A 23971-nucleotide genomic window follows, 5' to 3' on the forward strand; every position below is an offset into this window, starting at 1 on the left:
AGTCAAAAGACAACAAATTAGTTTGCATGTAAAACTTCAAAGCGACTTCTAGAATCTATAAAATCAACTTTTTATGAAGCAAAATACTTTCATTTCTAATTTCTGATTTTGATTCTGATATCCAAACACCTTATAAATAAAAGGAAAGACTGAACGTTTACATTTAATGATATAGTGATTTTATGCGCCATTTTTTCTTGAGTCTATTTAATGACAAATTGAACGGGTGATGGTCATGGTACTACTGCATCTCGTCATGAAGTATAACACTGAATCTCTCATGTGAATCTAGGACAAATTGAACCAATATTGACTTCCTCAGCAACCGAGTTGAACAAAACAAAACGTATCCCGTATTGATTGTAGAGTGTCGAGTCACTATAACACACATTCATATTAGCCCAATAATCTTGAAAGTCAACCTTACACGCGTTGGTTGTCACTTGTCAACAAGTTTCCACCACAATCAAACTCCCAACAATAAATGCGTGGATAATGAAAACCTCATCTTATTGGTCAAGTGGGCCCACACTAATTTGCCACGTACCACTCAATCAAGAGCTGTTTTCGTTTCATTTTACTTCCCCTATCCAACATTGCTAATAGGGGTACCAAATCGTTTGGTGATGTACCCATGCAAGGCTTGAGCATGTTTTGTCCTATACCAATAATGGTACATCCCCAAAGAATTTGGTACCCCTATTAGCAGTGATGCCCCATTCGATAGATGACACTGAATAATTAGGTGCCACTGCCAGTATTTTGACAAAAATTTGAAATACGGCTCCAAAGCAAACAAAAAGGGTAAACAGGAAGACAGAAATTCAGATTTCCCTCCAAATAAGGGAACTGGGGAAGAAGAAGAAGAAGAAGAAAGTCCATTCACTAGGACCACTAATCCTTAGCTAGTAAGATTTTGTTATGCCAAAACTAGACCATGTTCTTATTTTCCATTCATCATCCAGTGTTTTTTTTTTTTGTAAGTTAGGTATTCCATTCCAGTTAAAAGGAGTAGAATAAAAGAATAGTACAAGTAGTAAATGCCACAAGACATTTATTGAGATGGACAAGTAAAGGCAATTTCCAAGTAAAGTGTGCAACGCCAACACATGCTGCGTAGTGGCATTTTCATAAATCTATCAACCTTCATAGGCATTTTGTTTGTCCCTCCTTCTATAAAACCCCCTTGATCCTTTCTCTAACTTTTCAAACCAATCCAAACAAACAAACACATTACAGAAGTGTACTTTCAAAAGGTATTAAGAAGAAGAGCTACTCACTACAACTACAACAACAACAACAGCTGCCTGCTACTTCAAGTAGTAAAAACACAAGAAGAAGAAGATACAAAATGGCTGGTAAAGCTTTGCCTTTCAAATCACTTTTGGTATTCTTTTCAAGAATACTTCTAAGAAAGTTAAGAAACCCTACTAAATCATCACATCTTCATAGGAAGTCGAGTATTAACACTTCTAGCACACAAGCAAAGTTACAGAAATATCCTTCACTTAGTCAAAGATCTGTTGATCAAGTGATATCCAAGAACCAAACCTTGATCTTTGATATGGAAGGATCGCTTCTGAAATCTTCATCATCATCTGTAATGTTTCCTTACTTCATGTTAGTAGCATTTGAAGCTAGTGGTATATTCAGGGCACTTCTTTTGTTACTAATGTACCCTATCATATGCTTAGTTGATGAAGAAATGAGTCTATCAATTATGGTCATGGTCTGCTTCTTTGGTATCAAAGAAAAAAGCTTCAAAGTTGGTAGAGCTGTTTTACCCAAGTTTTTCTTAGAAGATGTTGGACTTGAAGGTTTTGGTGTTTTAATGAGAGGGGGTAAAAAAGTGGGTGTTAGTGATTTCCCAAGGATAATGGTTGAGAGTTTTCTTAAAGAATATTTGGAGATTGATGTTGTTGTTGGCAGAGAGTTGAAAACTTTCCATGGATATTATCTTGGTTTAATGCAAGATAAGAAGAAATCCAGTGGTGCAGTTTTTGATGAAATCTTTGGTAGTCATGAAGATAGATTAATGGGCAACAATCCTTCTGATGTCATTGGCATTGGAAGTTTCAACAAACCTCTGGATCATCAACTCTTCTCCCATTGCAAGGTATATTACATTCATAATCCCCTAGCTCTCTCTACATTTTCTTTCTATTCATTTTCAAACAAACTTTTCTGTCCAACAAAATCTAAAAACGTATTTTTGAACATGTGGGTTCCCATGATATGTCATTGTTGTATGCCATGCAAGATTTGGGATATTATTTGGTGTTTATTTACAAGTCACTCTCAAGATTGACAGTTTTTACTCTTTAAGTGAATGGTACTAAAACTGCTCGATGTTAGGTGTTAATTTCTCTCCCATTTTAAATGTTCTTACCTGTAAAACTGTTGGTTTGAATCAGGAGATCTACTATGTGAGTGAAGCAGACAAGAGAAGCTGGCAATATCTACCAAGGAACAAATACCCAAAGCCTCTTATATTCCACGACGGTAGATTGGTTCTCAAACCTACCCCACTTAATTCCTTAGCTGTATTCATGTGGTTGCCATTGGGTTTCTGCCTTGCTATAATCAGAGGCATCATTGGTGTTACATTACCCTACAGGGTTGCTGGTCCTATTTTAGCCCTGCTCGGTTTGAGACTTAACTTATCAAGACCCAACTCATCAAATTCAATGCCATCTTCAACCACCACCAACAATCAAAACCAGCAGAACGAGCAGAATGACCAAAACACCCTTCAAAATGGTCAAGAGAAGAAGAAAAAAGGTGTTCTTTATGTGTGTAACCACAGAACTTTACTAGACCCACTTTACTTATCAGCAGCATTATGTACACCCATAACTGCTGTTACATACAGCTTAAGTAGAGTTTCTGAAATTTTGGCACCCATCAAGACCGTGAGATTGACGAGAGACAGGGTTAAAGATGCAAATATGATGGAGAAACTATTAAGTCAAGGTGATCTCATTGTTTGTCCTGAAGGTACTACATGCAGAGAGCCATACCTACTTAGGTTCAGTCCTTTATTTGCTGAAATGAGTGATAAAATCGTACCTGTTGCTATGGATGCTCATGTTAGTATGTTCTATGGTACTACTGCTGGTGGTCTTAAATGCTTAGACCCACTTTTCTTCTTGATGAACCCATCTCCGTCTTACACTGTCCGGTTACTCGACACAGTTGCCGGTGCAGCATCACCGTTATCATTGTCGACATGCCAGAATGAAAACGCTGATCATGAAGTTTCAAGATTTAAAATAGCCAACCACATTCAGGAGGAACTTGGTAAAGCATTAGGGTTTGAATGTACTAAACTTACAAGAAAAGATAAGTACTTGATCTTGGCAGGGAATGAAGGAATAGTCAAAAATCGATGACTTTTGGTGAAGATTAGATTTTGGACGGTGGTGATGATAATTTTCAGTATATATATAAACAATCAACATTACACCATCATTTTGAACCGTGGGATTTGTTTCCCATTCTAGGGTTTTCAGTTTTACACTCACTGACTGTGATGTGTTCTCTCCCATGTTGATGGATAATATACAGAGATTCAACTCTCAACATATATGTAATATTATTATTCTTTGGCTATTATTATTTTTTCCTTTCTTTTCCATTTTTATAGATTTTCACATGTTTATTGCTCCACATGGACTGAAAGGCTCTATTTATTGCATCCACATTTACTTCGTAATTTAATCAATTAAACATTTGAGCTGAACAGAATTTTTTGTTGAATTTTCTTTATTTTCTTTCCCTTGGTTTCTGATTTTATTGTTAATTTTTTGTTGAAGATAATCTATTTTTACTTAATTATTTAACACTAGGTGCAGAAGATATTCTTCTTTACTTATGACTATATATATGAACTATGTTTTCCTTCCTAAAAGAAAAAAAAAAAAGTGACTAACCTAACCGAGAGATGTTTTCTGTGAAAAATGCGACTGAAAGAAGCAGTTGTGCCCGTATTTTGCCTATTCCAATAATAAATTCAGAATTTCAGATCGGATCTTTTTGGGATTCCTCCACGGTGAGTCTAGCATCTCTCTATTAGTTCGCAATATCTACTAGTTTGAAATGTGACTTAACCATCTACACTGGTTTTCCAGTGTAGGATAAGACATTGATGGAAAACGTTTTTACTTTGGGGTAGGCACATGTCATCTAAAGAAGAAAGTATCAGCCCCTACCATCTAAGCCAGAGCTCTTTGTACCACATATATGTGGTGTGGTGCAATTGATACATGCAGATAATAATCCAAAAGAATGTTGTAGCACACCATAAATTGCACAATCAATGCAAATTGTTGGTTTTGGTAAAACACGCCTTAACTTCCTTAGAGGGATGTTAGGCAATATATATTATTATGATTACGGTCAATCAATGAGAATATCCTGTGACCGGTAAATAAGGTAAAATATATTCTATTACACCCCCTTAGTGTGAGCGGGAGAGGAACAAACGCGAAGACTAGAACGAAAACTAAGAAACAACTGACGTGGAAGACCCTTCGTGAAGATATCAGCATACTGATTTTCCGAAGGGATGTGCAAGACGCGAATGTCACCAATACGAACTCTTTCACGAACGAAGTGGATGTCAATCTCTACATGCTTAGTGCGTTGATGTTGAACCGGATCACCAGTCATGTAGATAGCACTCACATTGTCACAATATACCATAGTAGCACGCCGTAATGGTATATGTAACTCAAGAAGTAGATTCCGTAGCCAGGTTGTTTCAGCCACCGCATTAGCGACGCCTCTGTATTCTGCTTCGGCACTGGAACGGGAGACAGTTGCTTGACGTTTTGAGGACCATGATACAAGATTGTCTCCAAGAAATATGCAGTAACCAGAGGTTGAGCGTCGTGAGTCAGGACAACCCGCCCAATCAGCATCAGAGTAGGCGGTTAGGGCAGAAATATTCGAAACCGATAGTGACAAACCGTGATCAATAGTGCCCTGAAGATATCGAATAATGCGCTTGATGGCTTGCATGTGAGGCTCTCGAGGATCATGCATAAATAAACATACCTGCTGGACTGCATAAGAGATATCCGGTCGAGTGAAAGTAAGGTATTGCAGCGCCCCGGCCAGACTTCTGTATAAAGTAGGATCCGAAATTGCTGGACCAGAAGTAGCGCTCAGCTTAGAATTTGTGTCAACCGGAGTTGCCACTGGATTGCAGTTTGTCATGGATGCACGAGCAATAATATCCTTTGTATAGAGCGACTGAGATAAAAACAACCCTGATGAAGAACGAGTGGCAGTAATACCCAAAAAATGATGCAACGGGCCAAGATCAGTCATAGAAAATTCCCGTTTCATCAGGTCAATAAAACGGGACAGTAGAGCATCAGTAGAGGCAGTGAGTATGATATCATCAACATACAATAATAAGTATGCAGTATCCTGACCGGACCGGTAAATGAAAAGAGATGGATCACAAACACTACCCCGAAAACCACAACCTGTAATGAAAGTTGCAAACCTCTGAAACCACGCCCGAGGCGCCTGTTTGAGACCATAAAGGGATCGACGAAGACGACAGACGTAATCAGGGCGAGTAGGGTCAACAAAACCTGGAGGTTGAAACATATAAACTGTCTCGGACAAGTCCCCATGAAGAAAGGCATTCTTGACATCCAACTGATGAATCGGCCAGGATCTGGACGTGGCAATGCTGAGAACGGTACGAATAGTGGCTGGCTTAACAACCGGACTAAAAGTCTCAAAACAATCAACCCCAACCTGTTGTGACTTACCGTTGGCAACAAGACGGGCTTTGTGTCGCTGCAATGTACCATCTGCATTAAACTTGTGACGAAATAACCACATGGAGCGAATAACATGAGCACCAATAGGTCGTGGTACTAGGTCCCAAGTGTGTGTTTTTAACATAGCAATGAACTCATCTAGCATGGCCTTGGTCCAGTTGGGATCACGAAGAGCAGACAGGTGAGATTTTGGAAGATTGGATAGAGGTTGCAGTGTTTGCACATTAAGATTCAGACGATGGGTGGGACGAAATATGCCACGAGAGGCGCGGGTGACAGGTCGAGATGAGGTGACTGAATTGTCAGGAACAGACGGAGTGGGAGATGATGGTGGATCTGCCCGGGCAGGGCAGGCAGGGGTCGTGGTAGTGACAGACCCTGCTGGATCGCTGTGTGCAGAGACTGCAGGGCTGGAATCTGGGTGTGCAGTGGAGTGGAGTCGAGTAGCTGTAGGTGAACGACGATGGGGAGGAGTATAGAGTTGCTGTGTAGATGGTAGCTCCTGTGCAGCAGGAACTGGTTGGGAAGTGACAGAATTGTGCTGAGTAGCTGGTAGTTTCTGGGCAGCGGAAATAGGTTGTGTAGAAACTGCGGAAGATGGCAGGGCAGGAGGGAGGCTGGTCTGAGGGTTAAGAGATGTTGGGTAGAGAAGACGAATGGGAAGAAGAGGGAGAGGTGATGAGGACGGAGGTTCTGGACTGTGGGATGCGATGGGAAGTTTTTCTTTGAAAGGAAAAACGTTTTCATCGAACGTACATGTCGAGATAATGATCTTGTGAGTGGCTAAGTCGAGACAACGATAGCCACGATGATGTGTTGGGAAACCAAGAAAAACACACCTAGTAGAACGAGGAGAAAGCTTATGAGGAGTGGTGGCGGATAGGTTTGGATAGCAAAGACAACCAAAAATACGAATATGAGAGTACGTTGGTTGTCGTTGATAAAGGATTGAAACTGGAGAAGCGTAGTCGAGAATTTTGGAAGGGAGTATGTTGTGAAGGTAGACGGCCATATTAAGGGAGTCGGCCCAATAGGTGGGAGGGATTGAGGCATGAGACATAATTGTGCGAGTGATGTCATTGACACGACGAATCATTCGCTCAGCCTTGCCGTTTTGAGAGGAGGTATGAGGACATGAGAAACGGAAAACTAACCCATTTTGGTGAGCAAAATCGTGAAATGAGGAGTTGTCGAATTCACGACCCATGTCACATTGAAAAGATTTGATTTCACGTTCAAACTGTGTTTTAACGAAAGAGCGAAATTCTAAAAACTTGGTATAAACCTGGGATTTTAATTTGAGAGGAAAGATCCATAGATAATTTGTGAAGTCATCTAGCAATATAAGATAGTAATTGAAACCAGTCTCGACATGCAATGGAGATGTCCATAAGTCGCTATGAATTATATCAAAGGGGCAAAAGTGACAGAGTTTGAATCAGAAAATGGCAGACGAATATGTTTACTAACTTGACAGGAATGACAAAGTTTAGTAGACTGATTTTTATTACATAGAATTGAAGAGTTTGCACGTAAATTATCTAAGATAGCTTTCCCTGGGTGGCCAAGACGACTGTGCCAAACATCATAGGAGCACGTGAGAAGGGATATTGGATGAGGCAAGATCGAAGTTGAAGGTGGCACGGCAGAAGGAGTAATAGGGTAGAGCTCCCCGGAACTATTACATCGAAGAAGAATCTTCCTCGATTTCAAATCCTTCACAGAAAAACCAGATGGGTCAAATTCAACAGACACATGATTATCAGTGGTGAATTTACGAACGGAAATCAAATTTTTTATGATGTCAGGAGCAACAAGAGGTTTTAGCTTTAGGGTGCGAGATGGAATGTCGATGAACTTGGTACCGGAAGCAATGACTGGAATACTGTTACCATTGCCAACTAAGATGGAACGAACATTGCTAGTATTAAAAACAGTGTTTAGGGTACCTGAGTCTGCGGTGAGATGCGATGTGGCACCGGTATCCATATAAAGCGTCGTCAGGAGAGTGTAAACTCATGGAACTGTACGCTTCGGCAATGTCACTGGGATGAAGGTATTCCGTGGATGGAGTGAGATATGCCTGTCCACGTCCAATACTGGAAGGTCGACCGCGTGACTGTCCACCACGTCCACGGCCTCGGTTGGAGCTGTGACCGAAAGGTTGCTGCCATGCTGTTTCCGGAGGTGCTGTGGGATACGGACAAGGTGGCGTTGCCCACTGTGGTGTCCAGTGATTGTTGTAAGCCGGATGTGGTGCACGATACAACTGGTAAAGATGTGGTGGAGTTGGCAGCAGTGGTGGAGCCGCAGTGGAGGAGGACGATCGACTGCCACGCGTTTGGCTGAGCCTGAGCGCTGTGGCGCTGAGTACCACGATCTGTGGTCGAGCAGTAGCTGCAAGTGCTGTAGGTGAAGACGTACAGGACTGTTGAGAGCGGCGGATCTCTTCGGTTCGCAGCTGTGAGCGAGCGGAATCGAATGTAGGCATAGCTTGTTGGATAAAGGAGGCCACCGTGTTGTATTCCTCCGGAAGGCCGTTGACGAGTTGAATCACAAGTCGTTTATCATTCATAGGAAAATCAAGATCACGTAATCGATCCGATAGGGATTTAAGTTTATCACAGTAATCATCAATACTAGTGCAATCAACAAACTTAAGGTTAACAAACTGACGTTCAAGAGTCGCAGCACGGTTACCTTTGTTGTCTTGAAAAAGTTTCTTGAGATGTCCCAAATCTCTTGAGCAGTTTCGCCAGATTTGAGGACGGTGAGCATTAAATCCTTGGTCATGGTGGAGAACATCCATTGACGACAGAGAGCGTCAAGTTGAAGCACGGTGGGAGCGTCGACATCCGGTGGTGGTGCGGATCCATCAATGAGAAAGAGAAGTCGATGAGCCTGAAGATGGAGCTCGAACAGAAAAACCCAAGAAGAGTATTCATCCTGTTTGATATCTAGGAGAATAGGGATGAGGGTTTTGATGTTGTTGATGGTAAACGCCGGGTGTAGGGTCTTTTTATCTCCTGCCATGATTGATGTTGTTGTTGAAGAAGAAAAGAAAATGGAAGAGGAAGAAGAGGATCGTGTAGTTAGGATGATACCATGTTGGTTTTGGTAAAACACGCCTTAACTTCCTTAGAGGGATGTTAGGCAATATATATTATTATGATTACGGTCAATCAATGAGAATATCCTGTGACCGGTAAATAAGGTAAAATATATTCTATTACAAATAAATAACCAAACGAAGGTGCATATACAGACTTTGATCAATTAGATAAAACAGCTGTAAATCGCAGTGTACACACTGAGTTTTCAGCTTTGCTACTTAAAGGTTAAGTGTTGTAAAACTGTATAACCCATGAGTAAGCAACTAGATGGAAAGAGTTGCTGAAAAACTCTTTAAAAACTCATAATTCTTCTCCCACATTGTGTGTAGACTGGCTGCATCGCTATTATCATATCTGGAAGAAGAAAAAAAAAAGCTAGAACTTGAACTTCGACGTCCCCTCATCGAGATAGAGATCTCCCGGTTATGCTCATTGAATCTAATCAGTAGAGGGATTAATGTTCCTACCAAGTGCAAATTTTGTTATTTATCTCCATTGTAACTTCTCTTATGCAGTCAAGCAATTATTTCTAATTACAATTCATTAAATGTGGAGCTTAAACGAACCCCTTGATTATTAGTTCCAGCAAAAACAAAACCCATACCTTTGTTTTAACAAATCTCTTCCGATAGAAATGTTGTTTCCGTACTTTGTCATTTCTTCAATTTTCTATTACCTTTGTGACTTTGTCTTAGACCATAGAAAGTAGATAAAAATTAGAAAGTGCCATGACAAAATTATAAAGTGTCTTCAATTTGTTAAGATGAAGCTGAGACCGAGGAATGTAGAAAAGTCAAAATCCCAACGAAATTCAAAAGTGTGAACTGTTCAAGTTCAACCTCATAATTAACCTCGCCTTTTTAGGGGCCACTCAAAAGAATTTAGGGGCCAACAATAAAACAAAAAAGGTCACCTAAAGAAAAAATGTAGCCAGCCCTTATCTCGCGTAATTTGTAATGGCGAAATTACCCTTATATATTCGGAGAATATGATGACATTGTTATCCTCCGATTGTAATCGGAAGCCAAAATATTACCCAGACTTCCGATTGTAGTCGGTGCAGTATTAGAATGATTTCTGTTTCATTTTTTCCATTTCTTTTTCATTTTTGAGTTGTTAGAGTTATAGAGAAGAATGTGAAGGAAAAAAGGGAAAACCCATCACTACAAAAATGGATGGATATGAAGAAGAAGGTGAGAATCATGGCGAAGAACAAAATGTTGAGGGTTCACGACCGTTTAGAGAAGACGATTTGGGTATATGTTGAATGATCCAAACTTTTGTGGAGAGGAAAACCTAGACGACCCTTTCATGGAAGAAAATGGAGAATCGCCTGATATTGAAGCTAACGATGCATGTAAAACACAGGTATTGTGTTAAGAAACTCAAATACTCGATTTGCATGCGTTTGTGTGCTTTTGTAAACAAGAAAAACCGATTATTGCATGCATTGAATGCCATGAACTACCCAGATTCGGTAGATAATTTATCGAATAAACTTACGAATATAACACACTGAGTACCAAATATGTATATTCGGTAGTTCCAAGATAGTAGTTTACTGCCGAATATGAGAAAAAACCCCAAACTGGTTTTCCAAAAAAATCTACATTCGGTAGTTATGTAGAGTTATTTACCTCCGAATGGCCCCAAAAACGAATTCCTCAAAAAATTTCAAAACTCAGTATTCTTATCCTTTACAATCGGTAATAGTTTAACATTATTTGACTGCCGAATATAGCAGTGGCCTCAAAATAAAATTTCCGAAACTTTAAAATCGGATGTTTATCGATTAAAGTTATTTCCCGGTTATTTATATTCGGATGTTTTACTATATATTTTAGATTCCGATTATATCATTTTTTGCACTCAGTAAACTGTGTACATTCATTTGCATAAATCGGGTGTTTTGGGTAACCGATATTGTATAATAATTTGTTGCTTTCATACGCAGGCCGTTGAAGAGTTTGTTGATGATTTCTATTTGAGGCCCGACACTTCCCTATACTACGCAAACGATTTGGTATACTCATTACTACTTTTCTTTTTTTTCAAAATTTATATGTTAAATGGTTATGCTTATTAGATTTGTTTTGTTTTATGCACGTTTAGACATTTGGAAGTAAGAAGGAGGCAAAGGAATGGCTTATGAACAAGCCAAAAGATAACATGTGCGTGGTAGTTCAAAATAATCATGTTAGTGACACTCGATTTGAAATGATTTGTGAGCGAGGTGGGACGCGAAAGAGTCACGAGGGAAAGAATAGTAAGTACGTACGGAAGACGAATAGGAATTACCGAAACAATACCAAGAAGATAGGATGCCCATTTAAGATTGTCTTCTATAAGCCCGATGGTATTAAAGGTAAAGAGTATAAAATGTATAAAGTTGATAACGGTTGTCACAACCATGATGATCCGTTGGATTTAATTGGACATGTAATGGTTGCCAAGTTAAAACCACATCAAATGCAGACGGTGAGGTCTATGCGAATCCAAAAAGCGAGTGCGATCTTAAGTAAAATAAAGGCGGACGACCCCGACAACTTGTCTTCTTTGTCTACAATTAAGTAGGCCCTAGCTACGATCAAAAGGACTGAATGGGATGGTAGAACGGTCATGCAACAATCGGAGTGGTTGGCGGAGTTACACGGCTACACCTTGAGAAGGGAAGAAAAGGATGGTATAGTGGTTCGTATTTTCTTGGCACATCCCGAAATGATCCAATTGGCTCAATGCTTTCATCAAATTTTGTTGATAGATGCTACTTATAAGATAAACAAGTATAACATGCCGTTGTTGAACATTGCTTGCCATATTTCGGACAAAAATACGTTTACGATTGCATGGGGTTTAATACATCATGAGAACAATGTGAGTTTCATTTGGATGTTGGAGACGTTGAGGTCCATTTATAACGGTGATAACTTTCCAAGGGTTATTGTAACAGATAACGATCAAGCCTTAATGCATGCAATAGCGGTAGTGTTTCCGGAAGCCCAAAACTTGCAATGTACGTGGCACATTCAATGCAATGTCAAAACCAATTTCCATCATCATTTCCAAGCTAAAAGACCAAGGAAGGGTACCAAGAGGTCAAAGGAAGAGATGAGCGCATTAGTAAATTAACCGTGGAAGAACGTAAGGAAGAGAATAGGCTATTTGAAGAAAAGTGGAAGGATGATGGAATTATTTGGAAAATGTTCATGAAAGCATGGGACAAAATCGTTTGGTCGATAACCGAGGAAATTTACGAATGTAACTTGAAGAAATTTGAGGATGAATACGGCACGGACTACCCAAAACCGGTTGAGTATTGTAAAAAAACAATGGTTAACGATCAAGGAGAGGTTTGTGTTTGCATGGACATATGAATATCGTAACTTCAAGAACGAGGCGACAAGCATTGCGGAGGGGTCTCATGGTCGACTAAAGAAAATACTAATTGGTAGTCAAAATGGAGTTGTGTCGATCCAAGAAGCAATCCATGAATTCACCAATCGTGATCTCGTAAAGATTAGGAAATGTATGCAATTTAGTGTACAAAAATTCCCGATGGGACATATTAAGGAAAAATTGCTTCTAAGGGGAGTTGTTCATAAAGTTTGAAGATGGGCAATAAATCGCATGATGAAACAATTGAAGTTATATAAAACTTATGATGACGAGAATACGGTTTGTGTTTGCAAGGATATGATAGGTATTGGATTCCCGTGTCATCATAAGTTGGGTAGGTATGTTGAAGTGATTGACATCGATGATATTCACCCATTTTGGAAGCAATTAAATTTCACTCCGAACACCCCGGTAGTTGATGGTCCGTCTTTCTTGGAGTCGGAATTGTGTGCACGAATAGCCGAGCGTTACGCTACATCAAACGGCACCAAAAAGCAAATATTGATGTATAATTTGGAGGAAGCCCTTCACCCTTCTTTGAGGGAGGTTGATGAACATATTAATCAAAAGAACACCGGTAGGCCGAACACCAAAGTGTCGAGGACCATCCAAAGAAAAGAGTTGAAGGAGTATTTGTCTAATAAAAGAATATTGTCTAGGCACAAGCGTTCGGAAGCCGAATTTGAAGATGAGCCGGAACCTAAGAAAAGAGGTCGTCCAAGAAATGATCAAATTGGACCAACCACCCGACAAGTAAGGCCAAAGATCTCTACAGAGCCTTCTCAAGTAAGTCAACCCAATGTTGTCGAAGAAGTTGTTGAGAAAATGAACGCCTCGCAACAAACCCAATCAATGGAAATTCTTACTATAAAAGAGGACAAAGGTACTCTTCGTTGCCCTAGAGATCTTAATGGAACACCAAATCGATCCACATATAAAATATACAAAGAGTATTTTGAACAACTCCCTCCACTTTGGGTAGATCTTTCACAATGTAATAATTTTTTATCCATTCGGTCTCTTCCTCAACTTGTTTTAATCTTCCTCTATGATGGAATTGTTCTTCACCTCGCTTCTTAGCCTTGATTTCCTCTTCCTCCTCCTTCCTTGCCACTAACGATGGTTTAATTTTTTTGGGTTGTTTGTTCCTTTTTTGTATTTCTTCTTCCACTGCTGCAATTGATGTAGTTGTTCGCTTGCATCTTCGAAGTATGTTGTCGATTGATGATTGACTTGCCATTGAAAAGGTTTTTCATTCTGATTTTTTACTCAATAATAACTGAGAGGGGTTACCCTCCTTATATAGATTAGAGTTCTAACGACTCTAATTTTTGAAAATATGGTCGTTGAGGTTTCTGAAAATATGGTCGTTGAGGTTTCGTATCAATGATGCACTACAATTGGTTGCTAACGATACACGTATTCCCTCCGAATAAGACATTTGATGGCGAACTTAAATTTTTATCTACCGATTAGGTTGGTATTTCTAAACACGACTTCGGAGGATAAATTTTTTTGTAGAGTCCCGAATGTACGATGGCCCAAAAATCAGAATTTGGGAAAAACTGATATTTTTCAAATTTTGAACTTGAAATAATCGGAAGTTAACTTAGTTACCAAAACTTCCGAATATGGGCTGTCTAACCTTCTATTTGGCCCTTGGAACCACCTAGAGCCATGGCATGGTTTGTTTTGAACTTGTAATATTCGGAGGATAATTTTTTTTGTAAAGTCCCGAATGTACGATGGCCCAAAAATCAGAATTTGGGAAAAACTGATACTTTTCAAATTTTGAACTTGAAATAATCGGAAGTTAACTTAGTTACCAAAACTTCCGAATATGGGCTGTCTAACCTTCTATATTGGCCCTTGGAACCACCTAGAGCCATGTCATGGTTTGTTTTGAACTTGTAATATTCGGAGGATAATTTTTTTGTGTAAAGTCCCGAATGTACGACGGCCCAAAAATCAGAATTTGGGAAAAACTGATACTTTTCAAATTTTGAACTTGAAATAATCGGAAGTTAACTTAGTTACCAAAACTTCCGAATATGGGTTGTCTAACCTTCTATATTGGCCCTTGGAACCACCTAGAGCCATGGCATGGTTTGTTTTGAACTTATAATATTCGGAGGATATTTTTTTTTTGTAAAGTCCCGAATGTACGATGGCCCAAAAATCAGAATTTGGGAAAAACTGATACTTTTCAAATTTTGAACTTGAAATAATCGGAAGTTAACTTAGTTACTAAAATTTCCGAATGTACCACACAAATTATTGTCATTTGAACTTGTCTAACTTAGTTACCCAAACTTCCGAATGTACAACACAAATCATTGTCATTTATCTACTCTTCTTTACTTTAGGACCGTAACTACCTCCCAGTCCTGCACGATCACGGGTTTGAGCACCTTCAGTTGGAGCAGCTTCAGTTGGAGCAGCTTCAGCGCTCGATGAAGCTCGAGTTATTTTACCCGTCTTTGATACTGCCACCTTGGGCGGCTGCCTCTTCGTGACTTTCTCCCCAAACTGGGTAGCATAATCTTCGTTATCCATATTATCAACTAGATCTCTAGCCTCTTTGATCTTCTCAGCTGGCATGGGATCTCCGCTCTTCAGGCATGCAGTTAACATTTTAGAAACACGCTTGAACCTATTCACCTGTTTTTTATACGTAATGACATAACATCAAACGGTAATTACCTAAGATTTATAGGAATAATATAAAATGAACAAAAATATAAGAACACGCACCAGTCTATCATAACCAGCTGGTTTGTCTTTGATGATACAATTATAACTTGAACCCGCCGCAGTAGTGTTGGATTTGATTTCACGGATAACCAAAGGATGTGATACCTTGTTATACCAACTCATATAGTCTGGAGAATTTTCATCACCTCGGGTGGTTCGTCTACCAGTGTCGATAATGAAGTCATTCCTCTTATCCCAGTTATCAAGAACAGTAGGTGGGCCTGTGTGAACAATCGTGAGATTATCACCACTAGAAGAGCACAACTCCAACTCCAATTTGTAGTAATCCCCCATTTTCTCCACAGGTTGATGTTGTATATACCCGTGTTGTCGCATCACCCTATAGGGGTTATACATCACATATCCTGTGGGGTGCCACAATGGTCCAAAATAAAGGGACAAGTCCGACCGACCATTTATATGCCCACTGGCTCGATCTTCCTTGTATGGATCAAAGCATACGTCTGAGGCCTTCAATTGGTCCAAAATCTCCCTCATGCGAATCAACTGCTGCTCTTTTGTCCTAGAACGGTTGTCTTCAAATGTATACTTTGTTCCTCTAGGAGTACCTTTGCACCACCCCGGGTTCTCTCCGGCCAACTTCAGGATAGGGAAGTGGTCATAGATCCATGCCTATATACATAAGAAACCAAGTTTTAGTAAATAGATTGTGTATATTCGGTAGTAATTTCCAAACATATTTCCGATTATATATAATCGGAAATAAAACTGAGTACCTATCCACCGAATACCAACATTCGGAAAAGATATGGATCATTTCCTACCGAATATGCGTCATTTGGAGTTCAGTAACCTATAGTTTTTCTGGCCTGTATATTCGGTTAATATCAAAGAATATTTCCGATTATATATAATCGGAAAAAAACTAAGTACCTCCACCGAATAACCAACATTCGGAAAAAAGATGGATCATTCCTACCGAATATGCGTCATTTGGAGTTCAGTAACCTAAGTTTTTCTGGCCTGTATATTCGGTTCTAATATCAAAAGAATATTTCCGATTATATATAATCGGAAAACAAAATAAGTACCTACCACCGAATAACCAACATTCGGAAAAAGAGATGGATCATTTCCTACCGAATATGCGTCATTTGGAGTTATGAATATGCATCATATGTATTGTCTACCGAATAACTATAGAGTGAGTTATAGAGTTAAAGAAAAAACCTGCAATAGAGCCACGTTCCCGGCAACTTGGCAGGTTCCTAGCCTCGAAGCCTTTCTCAACTCTTCCATCAAGAATGCTAGGCATGCCGTGCCCCAAGAATAGTCACCGACTTCATGGAGAGGATCCAAAAGTTGTATAAGGTTGGCGTCGATCCGGTTGCCAGAAGTATTGGGGAATATGACACATCCCAATACACAAAGGAGATATGCGGTGGCAGCGTGGTTCACTTGCTCATCAGTTAACGTTCCATTCTTTTCCTTCTCCAAGGTGCCTCGGAACATATTCATCAAAGCTGTAATGTTGATCTGTCTTGTTCTGTAACTTGCATGCCTCCTAAACTCTGTTGTTGTTGTCTCTTCATCCCAACCTAAGCACTTTTAGTTAGAGAATAAAGTTGTGCCCAACTTAACTGCTTTGTGTAGTTAAACTTCACAGCTGTGCCTTGGTCGGGAAGGTTAAGAATCTGCACAACATCATCCGGGGTGATCGTCATCTCCCCAAACGGCATATGGAAAGTATCGGTCTCAGGATACATTCTCTCCACGAACGCCGATATGGCCACACGATCATGTTCCAACAATGAATTCTCGGCGGCATTAGCTAACCCCGAGTTGGCAACAATTGACTTGAACCTTTCACATTCACCGGATAAAGGCCACGCAAGCATTTTTGTTGGTGCGGCGGTAGGTTTGAGTAGACGGACCGCATCTTGATGATCCTATTAAAGTACATAAAAAAATCCTTAATACAATATTACGATATAACACATAGACAATACATTAATAAAAAATAGTAATTTTATTACCTCGGTTTCGTATATTTCTCTGGCCCATGAGTCTTTGTATCCAAATAGCAATTTTCCTCCATCCGCTGGTAGTCCAAGGATTGTGCCTGCTGGAATACCCTTCTTCTTCAAGTGCTGAGGGACAAGATGTGATGCTTTCTTAGCAATATCCTTCTTAACCATCTTTTCCTTTTTTGGCTTTTTGGGTACCACTTGGTTGTCCTTCTTCTTCTACTCTTGCACTGGATCAACTGGTTCAACACTTGGTCTGCACTTTGTTGAGCGGCTTGTTCAACACTTGGTCGCACCCCTTGTTCACTGCCTGTTGTTCTACACTTGTTCAACTTGGTTGCACTCCTTGTTGACTGCTTTGTTCTTGTTCGCTTTGTTGAGCACTGAATTATCTTTGGCACTCCTTTCCCTCCTAGCACTAGCTGTCACTTTCTTCCTCCTTCTCGACTTTGTCTAAACAACAAAGAAAGGAACAATATTTACAAACTATACAATCGGAAGACAAAGTATGGAAATATAACCCGAATGTACACATTCGGACGTAAGAAGACACATATTGTTCCCGAATACAAAACAATCGAAGCTAACTAAACATATTTGCAACCGAATACATCAATTGGAGTTCAGAAGCTCTAAATTTTTCATCCTACACAATCGGAAGACAAAGTGCACAACTATAACCCGAATGAACAAATTCGGAAGGAAGACACATATTTTTCCGAATGAAAAACAATCGGAATATAACTAAACATGTTTACAACCGAATATTCATCAACTGGAGTTCAGAAACTCTAAAATTTTATCCTACACAATCGGAGGTATAAAACATTATATTGTCTTCCGAATAAATACTGGCCCCAAAATGGGATTTTTCCTATATCAGAAATTTTGAGATTTCAATAATATATATATATAATATATAGTGACTGTACTTCTGACATACTGTGTCTACTTAATCTATTCGGAAGCCAACAACATTAAAACTACCGCTATACCAGTTTGTATACAGGAAGATATGGCCACAATATTCGGCGATAACCATCAAATCTTTCTCCCGAATACTGTCGATGTTCTTGAGAAATGAAGAACACGACTACATTCGGAAGTAAATGAGCATGAATATCGCCCGAATCTGGATAAATAACCGAAAACCCTAGAAATTTTTTTTCTCGATTCGTCGAATTAAAGCGAAATAAACCCCAAAAATGATAGATTCTTACCTAATTGGGGCCATTTGAAGTTGACGAAGTGTTTGACTATCGGAATCGCCACCACCGACTACATGCCGGGTACTTGTTCTTCGCGTTCTTCGCGTTCTTCTTCATTTGCAGCAACAATTTCTTTATTTCTTGCTAAAATCCCAATTTGGATCGATACCCCGAGCAACATTTTTGGTTCTAGGTCTGTGGGTTTCATTTCCCTTTCCATTGTTTTATAAACGAATCGACGATGTTTTGATTTTACGATTCGCGGCGATGTTTCGGTTGAACGAGGGAAATTTTTTTTCTTCCACAATCGGAAGATAATATGAAACTGGAAGAAGAAGAGTTGAAATGAGTAGAATTTTTTTTGATTTGGTTTTTATACAGTTTTATCAGAAGGGTATTTATGTAACTTCAATATCATATAGGGTATCCCTTAACTAGACTCTTTGGCTGGGTATAAATTGATGGCCCCTAAATCCTTTTGGGTGTCCCCTAAAAACGCGAGGATAATTAAGAAGTTTCTGTTCACAGTTACTTCAACACGACCAAAATTCACTTACAAGAGTGTCTGAACTCGTTAAATAAAAGATAAAGACTCATTTCCAAACTAATATTTACTCAAATCACAGATACATCTGAACAAATTTACATGGAAGAAAGATGGGTTGGAAGAGTGTTATTAAAATTGTTTACAAACAGATGGAAATCAAATGGTTGAACAAGAAACACTTGTTAAGACCACCCTAAAGTGTAATCTGAAAATTTACAAGTACTAGTTTCGTGTAAATTTTTTTCCAATACACACCCACTTTCTTTAACTTTGTAAATGTGTCCCTCAGAGGATCTCCTTGACAACTTCAACTAAGTAACTCAGAGACTGAGAAAAAGAACTGTACTATAACACAGTCAAAATCCGGTGCTTGGATAGTCCACGGCTGAATTTGCCGCGGCATAACCCACAAAATAGTGTGGCAAATAGTGAGAGAAAACAGGAGCTCTTGGTTGAATGTAAGCGGGATAGGCCCAATAACCATTTGATTCCCTCCCTGTTACATACTCAGATTGTGCATCCTTTGGAAGTTCAGAAGACTCCACGATTGAAATATCTGACCTTCCTATATAGCCTCGATACCCATTACTGATGTAGTTCCTGAAGTACTTCTCAACTGATTGAATATTGGTGAAGTTACTTCGACCAGGTTGCAAACCCCAGTAGAATACAACATTTGGTGATGCTTCATCGACATCGATATATTCAGTCGGATTAGGATCACAATGTCCTTGCACCTCCTCAAGCTGCAACAAACATGGGATTCAGAGTTCAGACTTCTAACTAAAACATATGGTAGTATGAAAAGATATGTATAAAAAAGAAAGACAAAATCAACAGAACATCACGAAGCTCTCCATCTCCAAAAGACAACAGAACTCACCTTTAGAAGAAGGCTGCGAAAGCGTGATTTAATCCAACCAACCCAGTCTCCTAACTGATTCTGATTTGTGGCGGCAACAAAAATACGCACAAATCGTTTGTGTTTCTTTGTGTAGGGGAAAGGTTCAAACAGACTGCTCCACTCAAAATCAGGTCTCATAATTTCCTATAATCAACCAAGAATAGCCAATTAGGTGTCTGTTATGCGAACTCAACAACTGAAATCTTAAGAATGGAACAATGAAATCCGTTATGCTGCACACTGGTAGAAAAATATAATGACCAAGTAGAGACGCAAAAATCAAAATGCAAAACCAGGGAAAGATATATACCCTTGTCATTGTATGCCCACGCAGAAATTCGATCCTGATTTTCTGGAAAGTACTTTTTGTGAAATTGGAACGGCAAAACTCAAGTGTCCCACTTGGAAATTGAATGGGCATTAAAGAATGTTCTGTATTCATTGGTGGTATAATATCTTGTAGCATCACTGGGGTAGGCCAGTGCCAATATGCAAAAGTCTCAAAGAACTTTAAGATAAGTGCAGTACCACTGGCATTAGGAAACCGACGACATATAAAAGCTGTGAGAACAGCCAGGTGGATTCCTCCAAAAAATCCAACCAACTGCAAACATAAATGTAAAAATCCATTGAGATGTATTCAAGAAGGCATTTGGAACACCAATAACAAATACAGGTATGAACAGATCAAAATAAAAGTTAAACTTTAAAGGAATGAAAGCCTCCCATACGTTGCAATATACTCCTCGCCTTCTCGCCCATAATTTAAGGCACCGCAACACTAACTGGAACTTCTGGAAATCAAACAAATGGAGCATTAGAAATATACGAAGTAAAAACTGCACAACTACACCCAGAACATCAGCCTAAGGATCTGGAGTAAAGATTGACATCGCAACCCCTCATGACTGGGGAAGCCAGACCAATCCCCAGAGTGAGTAACATACCCTGTATACGTAGGCGATTAGAAGACATGGTTTAAGAAACACCAAATTCTATCAAAACCATTTCTGTAAAATGCAGGAAACTGTGACCTACCTCTAAGTTTGGAACATCTGTAAAATGCAGGAAACTGTGACCTACCTCTAAGTTTGGAACAAGTTGAAGAATTTGCATGTTCGCACGTACTCCAGACAAGCATTTCCAGCTAGTTTCATCAATGTTTGCTAAGATGAATGGATTGAGAATATCCACATTCTGCAGGATTCCACACAACATAGATGTCAGGAATCAACAAGGGAAATTCAAATAGATCAATGAAGCACCGATTATATCACATGCAGCATTTTCAAATTGTAAATGCAATCCAAACACTTACATCAGGCACTGACATGACTTTAAGCTGTGCGTATGGGAGATCGACTGAGATCCCATCATATTTAAATCGCATTAAAGGAATTTTTGAATCCTTCACGCAGAGAAGGTCTGATACCTCTGGCCTGGTTTCAAGCATCTGGCGCAGAACAATAAAGAAATCCTCCTACAGAACATTAAGAGAAAACATATTACAGGGTAAGAATCAATAAAGTGGACTACTCTTGAAATCTTGTTCAGGTGTTAGCTTGAAATAAGCCACACCCATTGCATATCCAGCATAACGGACTGAAATAACAAGCAAAAGGAACTTACATCCATGCTGGCAAAGCAGGGGCCAATACATAAAGCATCAATATCTGAATCAGAGCCATGAACCTAAAAGAAGCTTAAAGACAATTAGTTTGAAAATGTAAAGGTGCTGTTAAGTGAGCAAGTGGCGACATCATTTAAATGAACAGAGACGCAGCATTAAGCTATATTCCAAAAATAATCATAAGCACCATTTCAAAGGAAAACAAATATATTCAACAATGCCAATCCAAATTAAAACTCAAATTTGAAATACTTACACCAAGTCCATAAGAACCATAGGTCAATATCGTGGCGGAAGTGTTATGAATTTGTTCTCTTGAATAACCACGTTGCCAAGCAACCCTTTGTATCCATTCCATTACTATCTACAAGACGATAACCATACAAAATGTCAGATATTATACAAAGCCCATCAAAGTAATCTACAAAATAAGTTCTAAAGGCAAGTCTTACTAATTACTATCTGGGTCATATCTTTTACTCCACTGGATAAAATAAATTTAAAGGCTCGTAGTTATGAAGACGTGGCAAATAAGATAACTACCTCCTTTATCTACTCGGCTCTTTTAGCTGAGCATAATTTTTAAAGAAAAAACTAAAATCTAGCCATATTTTCTCTACAAATAATCCACAATCCATTAGGATTTCTTTATTTGCTACGTCATCATAGCATTTAGATTTCATTCATCTAGTGGTGTAAGAGATTTGTCAAATATTTACTATCTAAGCCCTTTCATGTTTCTTAATTTTCATCTCTACTCTTCACATGACGCTATCTAACAAGCAGTCTAAGCCGTATCTGCCGAGCACCATTAACAAAAATCCTTTGCAGTATCCACATCTCATTCTGCCTATATCATGCTTTTCTTGCACTTACCTTACACTTCCTTCTAGACACAAAATACTGATTTTGTTAAACCCTAATCTCATTAGCAACTACAGCAACTAATTTACTCATCAAATTATCCCCAAATCCTTGCACAAAAATCAAAACAATTAAATAAATGTTTCCAGAAACAGACCTGTTTGAGCTTCAAGATCACATCTTTCCTCTTCAATTCTTCTTCTTCAGATGGTACAAGCCCTTCTCCTAACATAAACTACAAAACCCCCAAGAAACTCAAAATCAAATTTATACCAACTACCAAGACATCAGAAATACAATTAAGAAAATTATAAACTGAAACTACTTTTCATTTTCAGTATACCTGAACGAGTGATTGAGTTCTTTGTTCTTCCATACGCAACAAGAAACTAGGGTTTAAGGGAATTAAAGCTCCGACTAAGTGAAAATTAGGGTTTATCACACAAGTTGGTTGTTCTTGGTTGTGAATATTGATGTGATTAACATATGCCATACACCAGGGAAATAACTCCAATAGATTAGAGATTCAAGAAATGGTGATTTGGGGTTTTATTGAGATTTAGGGTTTGGATTAAGGTAACAAAAATTGACTGGAAATTTTGATGAAGATTTTTTTCTTTCTTTGGTTTGAAATTTTGGAGATGAAAATAATGTCTATAGTTTATGGGGACTTGAGGAAAAAAGATACTATTTGAAGTTATTATACTAAGTCACGCGCTACGTGTTGTACCATACATCAAGTATGAGGCCTTGATGATGTGACCCAGTGACCTTTGTTTTACCACAAGTGCTGCTAGCTAAGCCAATGCACTTGACCAACATGGCCACATCTTTGATGCTTAATGACAGTTCCGGTATTTAGCTGCCTGAATTTGTTAGGCTGTGTTGGATAGGATATAGGAGTTCATGTCATGGAATTAGCCACCTTTTTTTTCCTTTTTTTTTTTTTGAATTAGATTATCAATTTATTCACGTGGGATTATGAGTCCAATTATTAAAAGAAAAAAAAAATCGTCGTTGGAGAACATCTCTATTGATCTTAAAACCTAAACTAGTAAGTAGCAACCAAGAACCGCCATTAAAGCGTAGATAAATCTTCGGAAAGGAGATAAAATCACCATAATGGTGTAGATAACTAAAAAACATGATACCAACTAAATTAAACTTTCTAACTAACCTAAAAAAACAAGAAAAAATGAAGAAACCTGCTCAAATCTAGCCCAAAAAGAACTAGATCTGAGCAGAGAAAGAGTTGCTAGAGATGTTTGTTGAAGAAGAAGAAGGGGCTAGAAAGAAGGAAGTTTGCCCTGTTACCAACAATAATTGTTTCCTTTCTCTGTATCAAACACATCCTATGAAGAATTTTTGAAGTGCAAAATAAACTCTATAATTGTCAGTGACATGGTAAACATTAGACTTTTTATTTTGGAAGACCGATAAGCATTTTGTTTTTGAGACTCATCGGCAGTATATGTGTATTTGTTGTCGCATCTCATGATCTATACTATGTTTTCAAAGAAATATCTCAACATTACTAATAGAGTACCTGAAATCCGTATGACAAAGTATTTTCTAGTTTGTCTTTTATGAAATTGGTTCCCTCCCGAATAATCTGGTACACTATTAGCAGTCATGAAATATCTTGTCACGTAGTAGAAATGCTTGAGTTTACACCCCCGCGAACCAAACCTCTAGAGAGAAAAAACAGTGCTTAATGATATGGATATAAGACTCCACTAAAACATCACAATATGGGATAACTGGGT

The 23971-nt window shown here is 38.8% G+C and overlaps 3 protein-coding genes across 3 annotated transcripts; 1 reads left to right on the forward strand and 2 right to left on the reverse strand.

Annotated features, from left to right (window-relative positions):
* The first annotated feature begins 1351 nt into the window (after positions 1-1351).
* Positions 1352-3637, forward strand: LOC113357982 (probable glycerol-3-phosphate acyltransferase 3). Its single transcript, XM_026601479.1, has 2 exons — positions 1352-2116; positions 2415-3637. Exons 1-2 carry the CDS (start codon positions 1352-1354, stop codon positions 3390-3392), a joined length of 1743 nt encoding a protein of 580 aa, XP_026457264.1. The 3' UTR covers positions 3393-3637.
* A 4091-nt stretch (positions 3638-7728) lies between these two features.
* LOC113360328 lies at positions 7729-8610 on the reverse strand. The gene has a single exon (XM_026603848.1). It carries the CDS (start codon positions 8608-8610, stop codon positions 7729-7731), a length of 882 nt encoding a protein of 293 aa, XP_026459633.1.
* A 10243-nt stretch (positions 8611-18853) lies between these two features.
* On the reverse strand, positions 18854-22883 carry LOC113357983 (nuclear poly(A) polymerase 3-like). The gene is made up of 10 exons (XM_026601480.1): positions 22549-22883; positions 22363-22440; positions 21598-21705; positions 21341-21403; positions 21030-21191; positions 20795-20908; positions 20443-20505; positions 20022-20315; positions 19691-19855; positions 18854-19553 (listed from the first exon to the last, which is right to left on the reverse strand). The coding sequence occupies exons 1-10, from the start codon at positions 22696-22698 to the stop codon at positions 19164-19166; spliced, it is 1587 nt and encodes a 528-aa protein (XP_026457265.1). The 5' UTR covers positions 22699-22883; the 3' UTR covers positions 18854-19163.
* Between the last annotated feature and the right edge of the window lie 1088 nt (positions 22884-23971).

The sequence above is a fragment of the Papaver somniferum genome, chromosome 3, assembly GCF_003573695.1.
Source record: "Papaver somniferum cultivar HN1 chromosome 3, ASM357369v1, whole genome shotgun sequence".
In the NCBI taxonomy this organism is placed as follows: Eukaryota; Viridiplantae; Streptophyta; class Magnoliopsida; order Ranunculales; family Papaveraceae; genus Papaver; species Papaver somniferum.